Raw genomic sequence first — 12,526 nt, 5'->3', positions numbered from 1 at the left:
TCAGGGCTTTTTGGTAACAACCAGAGCCCAAGCATGTCTCCTTTAGGAATGACATTCCAGTCAAAGTCTTGGTCAACAAAACCTCTATTAACAACTGGTCTTAGTTTTATGCAAAGAACCTTATGTCATCACTTTTAAATGTTCTTATATTAATTGAAAACTTGAATACAGATCTATTTTAGTCATGGTATCTATGTACCCAAAGCAAGGTTTAAATTTGGATCTAAATTATCTAAAAAGTTGTTCACCTCCCATTCAATTTAAGTAGATAAAAGAATGGGTTCTGGAGCCACACTGTAACAGTTTGAATCCTAGCTCTGCCTTTTCATGTGATGTATGACTATAAGCACAGTATTTATGAGGGATTTTTTTAAACTTAATCCCTTCACTTTTTCATCTAGCACCCTCAACTCCCCTCCCCTCTGACAGCTGTCAGCCTGTTCTCTGTATCTATGAGTCTGTTTCTATTTTGTTTTGAGCAGGTTATTTAAACTGTCTGTGTCTCAATTTCTTCATCTATATAATGTGGCTAATAAGATGCCCACCTCATAGGACTTTGAAGGGATAAAATAAATTAATACATGTAAAATGCTTAGAATAAAATCTGGAATATAGTGGCACATATTTGTTTGGATCTCTTTAACTTGAATCTAACTAGAACTTGGTTACTATATTATAAACAATTTGCTCTTTGCTTTTCTCAGGAGACTTGTTTTTCATTTATATCCAAAATAATATTCCTTTTTTTTTTCAGTATGTGTTTTATTTTACTTAATGAATGTTGATATATATATATAGTATCTCCTCTAATTTGTCTTAAGTATGAAATATTAAATACTTCTAACATGTATTAATACTATTGCCATTGCTATATCTCTTTTAGGAAGTAAAATATAGAACTAGAATCAAAGTAAAGTTAATTGAATAGTACTTATTTTTTAGCATGTATTATACCCTCATGTCTCAGAATTTCACATTCAGTTTCAGACATATTCATGGCTGAATGTATGATCTGACAATCTTTTTATATAGGTAGAAACATAATTATTTGAATGATTATGTATTCAACTGATATTTACTGAATGGCTACCATAATCCAGACTTCTTTCAAAATAATTTTCCCTAATAATTCCTATTAGAATCTAAAATTACTGACATGCTTTAAAAATAATTCATTCAACATGAGTTATGATTTAGTAAGTGAATTAACTTACTGTATCAGAACAATTACAATAACTGTGCACTGTGCTGGAATCCATTTTATAAACAAGTCTCTTTACCATATATGAATAGCCAAGTCCTGAGGCACCCTTTGCTCACAGATTAAAATATTTTAAATTTGAGCTTCTCATTTCTCTTAAATCATCTAGTCAAGATGAAATCTGGGACACAAAGAATGAATGTTGTAAAATACAAACTCATTATAAAATGAGTTTTTAAAATTTATCTATATACTTATGTACCTAAATAAGCTTAAAGCCTTTATCTCAACAAAATTCTATGATTTTACTCACTTGATTTTGTCTTGATATTATCCTGATAATAGCCAAGTAGAATAATCAAGTCCTATCACCCTCTGGGCTTTAGTTTCCTTATCTGTAATTTCATTTCCTCTCCAGTGCTAAGAATCTGATTCTAATACTACTTGACTTCCTTCTAAATTTAATGTGAGTTCAAACTGTAACAGGATTTACAACAGGGCAAGATGCCTCTTCTTTCAGTTCGATTACTATTTGCACACCAGTGCAGGAGGATATAACCTTTCTTTTGAAAAATAGTCTTGAGGCTATGTGGTACAGAACACCTTAACGAAATTTTGCAACATCATAAATTCCTCACATACTGGGAAACAAGCAGATATAAGTACTATAAATTAGTGGAGTTTTTCTTCCCTAGTTAGATCATGCAAAGGGGAAATGGAGTTCTTTGAAGTTCCTCTGGTTAGGCTACGGGGAAGCCAAGATACACTCCTGCTTTGTGCTCACAATTATTCCAACTCATGCAATGTAATGGAATAATCTTATAAATTATGTAATTTAATGGCATAACAACTTTGTAAAAGTTCTATATACTTCAAAAATGGATTACTTTTGGATACTTTCAAAATGTGCTTTGACATGAGAATATTTTCTCAATAAAGACGCAGGGTGGCGCTGCAGGCTAAGATTGTGACTAAGCCATAGAAAGCTTGTATATTCCTTTGTTACAAGACTACATAAAAAACACAAGAAAGAAGCTTTGTCAGCAGTGCTGGGTTACCAACGGATTTGGGGAGCGATATACTAAATGGATTTAAAATTCAAAGCAACTTTGTGAGAATTCCTCCAAGCAAGAATTCAAAATTGAATATCTCAAGTCTTTTCTGGTTGCTGAAGAGATTGGATGTTAGCACCAGGGCTCCAACATGGAGACGCTAGAGAGAATTCAACCAAACAGGCAAGTGATAGCTTTTATTTTGGTGGGGTTCTTGTCTCAGGCTCGCCCGGAGCCTATTCGTTATTCTGTGCTGGAAGAAACAGAGAGTAGCTCCTTTGTAGCCCATCTGAGCAAGGACTTGGGCCTGGGAATTGGGGAACTGGCTGGCAGGTCAGCCAGGGTGGTGTCTGACGATGACAAGCAGCGCTTGCTGCTGAATCTTGAGACGGGAGATTTGCTTTTGAAGGAGAAACTAGATCGGGAGGAGTTATGTGGCCCCATTGAAACGTGTGTGCTGCATTTCCAAGTGTTGCTGGAAATGCCAGTGCAATTTTTTGAAGGAGAATTATCAATCCAGGACATAAATGACCACTCCCCGGTATTCCCGACTAGGGAAATGCTCTTGAAAATATTGGAAAACAGCCAGCCAGGGTCTATTTTTCCATTGAAATTAGCTCAGGATTTGGATGTGGGCAGCAACGGTCTTCAAAAATACACTATCAGTCCCAATTCACATTTTCACGTTCTTACTCGAAATCATAGTGAGGGTAAGAAATACCCAGATTTGGTGCAGGACAAAGTGCTGGATAGAGAGGAGCAGCCTGAATTCAGCTTAACCCTCATGGCGCTGGATGGCGGGTCTCCACCCAGGTCTGGCACCATCACCGTCAGAGTCCAGATCATGGATGTTAATGACAATGCTCCTGAGTTTGTGCGCACCCCATATGAGGTGCAGGTCCTGGAAAACAGCCCCATAGACTCCCGAATCCTTACTGTCTTCGCTAGGGATATAGATGGTGGAAACTTCGGGAGAGTTTCCTATGACTTGTTCCAAGCATCAGATGAAATTAAGCAAACTTTCTCACTAAATGAAGTCACAGGAGAAATCCGACTGACAAAGAAATTGGATTTTGAACAAATTAAGTCTTACCATCTGGAAATTGAGGCTACAGATGGAGGAGGCCTTTCTGGAAAAGGCACTGTAGTCATAGAGGTGGTGGATGTGAACGACAATGCCCCTGAACTGACCATATCTTCACTCACCAGCTCCATCCCAGAAAATGCTCCGGAGACTGTAGTATCTATTTTCCGAATTCGAGATAGAGACTCTGGAGACAATGGAAAGATGATTTGTTCTATTCCAGAAAATCTGCCATTCATTCTAAAACCGACTTTCAAGAACTTCTATACCCTGATAACAGAGAGTCCACTGGATAGAGAGAGCAGAGCCGAGTACAACATCACCATCACTGTCACTGATTTGGGGACACCCAGCCTGAAAACCCAGCACAACATAACCGTGCTGGTCTCCGACGTCAACGACAACGCCCCGGCCTTCACCCAAACCTCCTACACCCTCTTAGTCCGTGAGAACAACAGCCCCACCCTGGACATCGGCAGCGTCAGCACCACAGACAGAGACGCAGGAGACAACGCAGAAGTCACCTACTCGCTGCTGCCGCCCCAGGACCCCAACCTGCCCCTGGCCTCGCTGGTGTCCATCAACGCCGACAACGGACACCTGTTCGCTCTGAGGGCGCTAGATTACGAAGCCCTGCAGGCGTTCGAATTCCACGTGGGCGCCACAGACCGCGGGTCCCCCGCGCTGAGCAGCCAGGCGCTGGTGCGCGTGCAGGTGCTGGACGCCAACGACAACTCGCCCTTCGTGCTGTACCCGCTGCAGAACGGCTCTGCGCCCTGCACCGAGCTGGTGCCCAGGGCGGCCGAGCCGGGCTACCTGGTGAGCAAGGTGGTGGCGGTGGACGGCGACTCGGGCCAGAACGCCTGGCTGTCGTTCCAGCTGCTCAAGGCCACGGAGCCCGGGCTGTTCGGCGTGTGGGCGCACAACGGCGAGGTGCGCACGGCGCGGCTGCTGAGCGAGCGCGACGCGGCCAAGCACAGGCTGGTGGTGCTGGTCAAGGACAATGGCGAGCCGCCGCTGTCGGCCAGCGTGACGCTGCACGTGCTGCTGGTGGACGGCTTCTCGCAGCCCTACCTGCCGCAGCCGGAAGCGGCGGCCGACCGCGCCCAGGCCGACCCGCTCACCGTCTACCTGGTCATCGCGTTGGCGTCGGTGTCGTCGCTCTTCCTTTTCTCGGTGCTGGCGTTCATCGCGGTGCGGCTGTGCAGACGGAGCAGGGCTGGTTTGGTGGGCAGCTGCTCAGTTCCTAAGGGTCACTTTCCGGGCCACCTGGTGGACGTCAGTGGCACTGGGACCCTGTCCCAGAGCTACCAGTACGAGGTGTGTATGACGGGAGACCCCGGGACTGGTGAGTTCAAATTCTTGAAGCCAATATTCCCTAATCTCGTGGTTCAGGACACTGAGAGAGAAATTAAACCCCAACTGCAGGAATAGCTTTGTGTTCGATTAAGTATTGTGCGGGTTAAGTGAGCTTCTTCTTACTTTTGGCACAACTAACTGCCATTGAAATGCATTTCTTTTAAGAAACTGTATTGTTCTCTAAATATGTATATCTTTATTCCAAACCAATGTATGACCCTGACAATGCTAGATTTTTTCCTTTTATTAATATTCATTGGACTTAGCATTTCTAGTTACACTCAATATTGAGTATTTTCTCTATATTTGATCTTCTCTTGTTTATTAATCTTTCCATAACTATAAATTACTCAAGTAGTGTAAGAAGAAATTTTGTTTAAGTCGACTTCTTAGTTAATGTCTTTTTTAATTAATCATTTTAAAGCATTTATGTAATCTTGCATTTCTATATATTTGTGATTCTTGTCTTTACCAGATACCTCTATCTTTGTGAAGCCACAGTGTTTGAAATTTTTTATAGCTACTTAAGCCTTTCTCATTGGCTATTCTACCAGGCTATGTCCCTGCAATAACCACGAGCATACAGCTTAGCATACCTCCTTCTCTGAAATTTGTACATAAACATGCACTTCATTAAATTATTAATACACTAACATTGTGACCTCCTATTGTGAGCAACATATGCTAGAGATTTTCTTGTTTATTTGATTGGTACTTGCCTTTCACATTGTACGGCCTCCATTAGCACTCACTGATATTATAGTTTTGAAATTATTCTTTTTTTTGTAATTAATAAAGAGAAAATCGTATATAATTTGCTGCCACTTTCACTAACTAAAACTAAGTCTTTGCTTGGTAAAAATCCTTTAAAAATAATCTCAGTACCTTAAATAAGTGTTAAATCCTTTTGTAGGATTTAAGATATAGAGGGAATCAAGTACTTCCTTGTCCTTCCTTTTGTCCTATGAATAGAAGTTAAAGTGTAGTTTAAAGTATGTTTCTCTTGGTTTTCCTGCAGCTTCTCCCCATCTTTTAAAAGAAGCAAATAATTTTTTTCTGAGTTTCAATATTCTTGTTCAATTCTGATTATCAGGTGATATTAGATTTTCACTTTAGTGTACTTTGCAGACATGGACAGTTTTTACCAACAAAATAATCATTTATTTTTTATGTCAAAGCTATCTTCTGGTTTGTTCTTAAATGTAGCTTTCAGGTATTTTGTGTAAATTTACTGTGTTAATTATGCTGAACTTTCACTTGTAAGAAATAAGCATTATTTTGTCCTTCAGGACAATAAAAATAGAAATAGAAATTAAATAAGATAAGAACTGAATTTACCTGAATTGTTATTGTTTTATGTTGTGTTCAGTAAGCCAAGTAAACTGATCTTGTGATTTCCAACTAAATTTATGTGAATATAAGACCACTTAGTCAAACTTTTGGCACAATATGAGCAATTAAAGCGCTTGCTCTATCATCTAAATATTTATTTTGACATCATCTCAAGTGTCATCCTACTAGAATTTAATTACTTGCACTTTTCCATAAATTCCTTTTTTTCCTAGGCATTATAATGTAATAAAAGGAAAGTAACTTACTGTTTAAGTTATTCTTGAAACAGCTTTTTAACCTTCATCCAACCTAAAAATTGAAATGAGAAAGTGATAAAAATGAGAACAAAATTAAACACAAACAAATGTATGACATGGATATGATAGTCAACTTTCATGACTTCTCCATTTATTATTAGATATTTAAATGAAATCATTTTATGTATGATAACAAGAAATATGATAGACATTTTCACCAATGTATTTCAACATTATGAAAATCTAAGTTCATTTTTTCTGTTTATGTCAGGAAATTTCAATTTGTATAACCAAACAACTGAGTCTGGCCAGAATTTATGTAGTAAATGTGTGGATTAATTTGTGTATTACTTTATGAATTACTGTGTGTATTGCTGAAGCATGGGTCATTCTTTACTACCTAGGGATCTATTTTGGTATAAAATAGATCAACATTTTGAAATTCAATTATTAGAATTTAGTAGCAAACATTACTCAAATAACTTCCACAAAATGTATACCTTATAAAAAACAAAACAATTCTATTTTTCCAAAACAAAAATATAGAATAGAGGCCAAATATCTTAAATAGATGGATGTATAATGTTCAATAGCTGGAAAACTCAATGTTGGGAATCATGTCAATTCTCTCCAATCAATCTATAGATGTAATAAAATCCTAGTGAAGTTTCAGTAGATTTTTTTGTGAAAATTGACAAGCTAAATCTAAAGTTTATATGGAAATTTAAAAGGACAATAATAACCAAGCAGTCTTAAAGAAAACTTAGAGGACTTACTCATCAGATAATAAATCTATTATAAAGTTATAGTAATTAAGATAATATTGTACTGGAGGATAAACAAAGAGAAAAATGAAAAAAAAAGTCTTGTGTAGATCTATGGTTACCTGATTAATACAAAGTGACACTTCAGAAATGATGGGGAATGAACCCTATGTTCATTTGGATGTTTATATGAAAAAATAATCTTGACACTAATCTTATTCATATGGAGAATATTAACTTCAAAAGGATTATAGCTCTAATATGAAAATTAAAGTAATTAATTTTTCAAAACATCATACAAGAATATTTTTATGACCTTGGGGTATATAAAGTTTTAAAGAGAAAACAAACAGTCCTAACCATAACCATTGTGAAATATTTACAAATTAGACTAAATTAAAGTTTAAGAAATTTTATTCATCAAAGATACCATAAAATAGTTAAAATACAAGCCATAGAGAGGGAGAAGATATTTGCAATACATACTTCTGAAAAAGTACTTATACCCAGAATATGTTAAGAACTTCTAAAGATGGATCAGAAAAAAGGGCAAATACCCTAAATAGAGAAACAGAAAAAAGGTTTTCAAGTACTTCACAAGAATGTATCCTAATGGTCAATACACACGTGGAAATGTGCTCAATTTAGTTAATCATCAGAAATACTAAAGTTACAATATCATATCACCACACACTGACCGGAGTGGCTAATATTAAATGTTGACAATGATATGTGGCAACTAGAACTCTCATTCTTTGCTGGTTTTGGTAAAACTGCTTTTGAAAACTGTTTTTGCGATATATGTTAAAGCTAAACATATGTGTGCATCTTAATGCACAGTGATCTACTCCTAGGAATATATTAAACATAAGTGCATATATAGACACCAAATGGCATGTACAAGAATGTTAATAGCATCATTACTCAAAATATTCCCAAACTGGAAAACCCCAATTCCATAAACTGAAGAATAAACAAATCATGGTATAGTCATACATATAATGGTGTAAAGCAATGAGAATAAAATAAATCAGAACAATATGCAACACATAACTTTTACAAACAAAATGTTGAGTGAAAGAAGGTAGACACAAAAGAGTAATATTCTATAACTCCATTTGTATAAATGTTCCCAAAAAATTCTGTGATAATAGAAGTTAGGAGAATGCCTACTTTTAGTAAGGTGTGTGTGTGTGTAATGACCAGACAATGACAGAAAGAGTCTTGCAGGTTTTGGTAACATTTTAGTTTTAATTTAGGTTCTGCTTATAGAAGTGTATTCACTTTGTGAAAATTATTTGAATTGTTCACTTACGATTTATACCCTTTTCTGATGTATGTCATATTTAAAGATAGTAACTCAGTTGGTTAGAGCATCCTCCAGATATGCCAGGATTTCCAGTTCATCTCCATTCAGGGCCCATACAAGAAGCAAACAATTAATGCATAAATAGATGGAGAAACAAATGGGTTTCTCTCTCTCTCTCTCTCTCTCTCTCTCTCATTATCTCTATCTAAAATAAGCAAATTAAAATAGTAATTTTTATAAAATTGTAAATTTTTTTAAACCTCCATTACCACTTATTAATTGAATGTAATTAAACAGAAAACCCTCAAAAGATTTCTTCATGTACTCAGAAGGTACTCTTATGAGGCATGCTGATGTATTGTTTTAGTTTATTCTGAAAACTATTCTTTCACTTAAAGCTAACTCATCAAGTGGTTCTTTAGAGCTTCCAATAACTAAGAACTGGAGAAACGATCGGGAGCATTTCTGTGACTTACAAAGATATTGATACACAAGGATTATAATTTGGAATGAAATGGCAAATACTATTTGCAATAGTAAGGACGCCTGGTGGCGCTGCAGGCTAGTAGTTTGAATGAAAAGCTCTGCAGGTACCCGGGAGGCCATTAAGCTGGGAATCAGAACTCGTAGTGCTTCCTAAAAGAAGGAGGCATTTTAGGTAAGATCTAGGGGCAGAGATCTTCAGAGAGGGCATCGGTGTAGTGCGAGTTAGTCAGAAAGATCTAAGTCAAGGTCATTTAACGAAGTCATCTGGTTTGATTGTATAGTGAGTTGAAGAAACTGCATCTTCTTGAACTGGGTCTGAACAATGGAGACTGCGCTAGCAAAAACACTACAGAAAAGGCAAGTTGTCTTTCTTGTTATATTGTTGTTTCTGTGGGAGGCTGGCTCTGAAGCAATTAGGTATTCCATGCCAGAAGAAACAGAAAGTGGCTCCTTTGTGGCCAACCTGGCAAAAGACCTGGGGCTCACGGTGGGGGAACTGGGAGCTCGGGGTGCGCGAATCCATTACAAAGGAAACAAACAGCTCTTGCAGCTTGATATAAAGACCGGATATTTGCTTCTATATGAAAAATTAGACCGGGAGGTGCTGTGCGGAGCCACAGATCCCTGTATACTGCAATTCCAACTATTACTGGAAAAGCCGGTGCAGTTTTTTCAAGCTGATCTGCAGCTTACGGACATAAATGACCATTCCCCAGAGTTCCTAGACAAGGAAATGCTCGTAAAAATTCCAGAGAACGTGCAGCCGGGGACTGTATTTCCTTTGAAAGTAGCTCAGGACTTTGACATAAGTAGCAACACTGTTCAGAACTACACAATCAGCCTCAATTCCCATTTTCATGTTGTCACTCACAATCTCGGAGATGGCAGAAAATACCCAGAGCTGGTGCTGGACAAAGCGCTGGACCGAGAGGAGCAGCCCGAGCTCATTTTAACCCTCACAGCACTGGATGGTGGCGCTCCGCCAAGGTCTGGAACCACTACCATCCGAATTGAAGTTGTGGATACCAATGATAATGCCCCTGAGTTTTTACAGTCTCTCTATGAAGCACGGGTCCCAGAGAACAGCCCCCTAAACTCCTTAATTGTCACAGTTTCCGCCCGAGATTTAGATGCAGGAATGTATGGGAATGTAGCTTACACTCTAGTCCAAGGTGATGATGTTACTGAACCATTTATAATAAACAAAATAACAGGAGAAATTCGTCTGAAAAAGACATTGGATTTCGAGACTATTCAATATTATAACGTGCAAATTGCAGCCACAGATGGTGGGGGCCTTTCAGGAAAATGTTCTGTAGCTATACAGGTGGTGGATACTAATGACAACGCCCCTGAACTGACCATGTCGAAACTTGCCAGCTCTACCCCAGAAAACTCCCCAGAGACTGTAGTTGCTGTTTTCAGTGTTTCTGATCCAGACTCTGGGGACAACGGCAGGATGGTTTGCTCCATCCAGAATGATCTCCCTTTTCTCTTGAAACCCACATTCAAGAACTTCTACACACTAGTAACAGAGAGGCCGCTCGATAGGGAAACCAGGGAAGATTACAACATCACCATCACCGTCACAGACATGGGGACACCCAGGCTGAAAACCCAGCACAACATAACCGTGCTGGTCTCCGACGTCAACGACAACGCCCCGGCCTTCACCCAAACCTCCTACACCCTCTTCATCCGTGAGAACAACAGTCCCACCCTGCATATCGGCAGCGTCAGTGCCACTGACAGAGACGCGGGCCCCAACGCCCAGGTCAGCTACTCGCTGCTGCCGCCCCAGGACCCCAACCTGCCCCTGGCCTCGCTGGTGTCCATCAATGCCGACAACGGACATCTGTTCGCTCTGAGGGCGCTGGATTACGAAGCCCTGCAGGCGTTCGAGTTCCGCGTGGGCGCCACAGACCGAGGGTCCCCCGCGCTGAGCAGCCAGGCGCTGGTGCGCGTGCAGGTGCTGGACGCCAACGACAACTCGCCCTTCGTGCTGTACCCGCTGCAGAACGGCTCTGCGCCCTGCACCGAGCTGGTGCCCAGGGCGGCCGAGCCGGGCTACCTGGTGAGCAAGGTGGTGGCGGTGGACGGCGACTCGGGCCAGAACGCCTGGCTGTCGTTCCAGCTGCTCAAGGCCACGGAGCCCGGGCTGTTCGGCGTGTGGGCGCACAACGGCGAGGTGCGCACGGCGCGGCTGCTGAGCGAGCGCGACGCGGCCAAGCACAGGCTGGTGGTGCTGGTCAAGGACAATGGCGAGCCGCCGCTGTCGGCCAGCGTGACGCTGCACGTGCTGCTGGTGGACGGCTTCTCGCAGCCCTACCTGCCGCAGCCGGAAGCGGCGGCCGACCGCGCCCAGGCCGACCCGCTCACCGTCTACCTGGTCATCGCGTTGGCGTCGGTGTCGTCGCTCTTCCTCTTCTCGGTGCTGGCGTTCATCGCGGTGCGGCTGTGCAGGCGGAGCAGGGCCGGCTTGGTGGGCGGCTGCTCAGTTCCTGAGGGTCACTTTCCGGGCCACCTGGTGGACGTCAGTGGCACTGGGACCTTGTCCCATAGCTACCAGTATGAGATATGTCTGACTGGAGGCTCCGGGTCAAATGAGTTTAAATTCTTGAAGCCAGTTATCCCCAACCTCCAACCCCAAGGCACTAGCGAAGAAATAGAAAATGCAAGGTTCCGGAATAACTTCGTATTCAGTTAGGAATCTCATCATGACACAATTTCTTTTGTAACATCTCCATTTTTCCCAGATACAGAGTTCGAGAGTATCATGGACAAAAACCCCACCTTCAAGGATAGCCTGGATTTCCCTTTTGTAATTTATTTGTCCATTGCACTTTATTGTGTCTAATTTTGGAAAACTCAGTTCTAGACGATGTCATTATTTGTATAATGCCATTTCAAATCCCTGCATGATGCCGATTTTCCTGTAATGTTCGTTCCTCTTGTTGCCATTTGTTTAGATTAACTGTCTTAATAAAATCAAATATTAATTGCTTTTCTTTGTATTCAGCCCATTGTTTCATTATACTCAAGTATATTTGATGCTAAATAGCAAAATTTAAAAAGTGTTTTTACATGTTTTAAAATTTTTGTTTTCAAATGAAAATATGCTTTTGCTAACAAATGCAATATGTGAGAAAACATGATGAAAGCAACAATCTTCTATCTACTCTTCTTTCCTGGCTCTCATTCTGACTGGCAAACATTTTTTAAGCATAAATTTTTATGAAGTTATAAAATATGCACAGAAAAGGGAACATATTCTTAATTTTAGCACAATGTATTAATATTTTCAGAAAATCAACATACTTAGTATCAACATCTTGATGATAAAGTATTACTGGCACCCCAGGTGCTACACGAATTATCCTTAAAATCACTACCAGCACAAGTATAACAAATATCCTGACTATAATTTAGTTTTGCCTGTTTTAAATTTATTTAAATAGAAGAGTAGACTATATACTGTTTTGTGTATGGCTTATTTCAATCAACATGTTTATGACATTTATGATATTGTTTTTAATTTTATTCATTTTATTTCTGTGTAGTATTCCAGTGTATGAATATTTCATAATTTATTATCCATCCTATGGTAGATGGATAATTGGGTTGGTGCAAAATTTGGCTGTTTGAAATATACTGCTCTGAACATTTTTGTACCTTTCGGCAA

The 12,526-nt window shown here is 40.0% G+C and overlaps 2 protein-coding genes across 2 annotated transcripts; both read left to right on the top strand.

Moving 5' to 3' along the window:
* The first annotated feature begins 2,404 nt into the window (after positions 1–2,404).
* Positions 2,405–4,833, top strand: LOC150000647 (protocadherin beta-4-like). Its single transcript, XM_090288156.1, is given in 2 exon segments — positions 2,405–4,749; positions 4,751–4,833. Coding segments are annotated over 2 exon segments (2,382 nt in total). The 3' UTR covers positions 4,788–4,833.
* Positions 4,834–9,007: 4,174 nt separating this feature from the next.
* LOC150000646 (protocadherin beta-5) lies at positions 9,008–11,814 on the top strand. Its single transcript, XM_090288155.1, has one exon. The coding sequence runs from the start codon at positions 9,167–9,169 to the stop codon at positions 11,549–11,551; it is 2,385 nt and encodes a 794-aa protein (XP_090144281.1). The 5' UTR covers positions 9,008–9,166; the 3' UTR covers positions 11,552–11,814.
* The last annotated feature ends 712 nt before the right edge of the window (positions 11,815–12,526 follow it).

Source organism: Furipterus horrens, unplaced genomic scaffold (genome assembly GCF_987537825.1).
Source record: "Furipterus horrens unplaced genomic scaffold, mFurHor1.1.pri manual_scaffold_10, whole genome shotgun sequence".
Classification (NCBI taxonomy): domain Eukaryota; kingdom Metazoa; phylum Chordata; class Mammalia; order Chiroptera; family Furipteridae; genus Furipterus; species Furipterus horrens.
This window is presented reverse-complemented; position numbering and strand designations above follow the sequence as displayed.

What these genes read in the sequence shown, in the direction of transcription:
- LOC150000646 (XM_090288155.1), top strand. Translation starts at nt 9,167, where the DNA reads ATGGAGACTGCGCTAGCAAAAACACTACAGAAAAGGCAAGTTGTCTTT.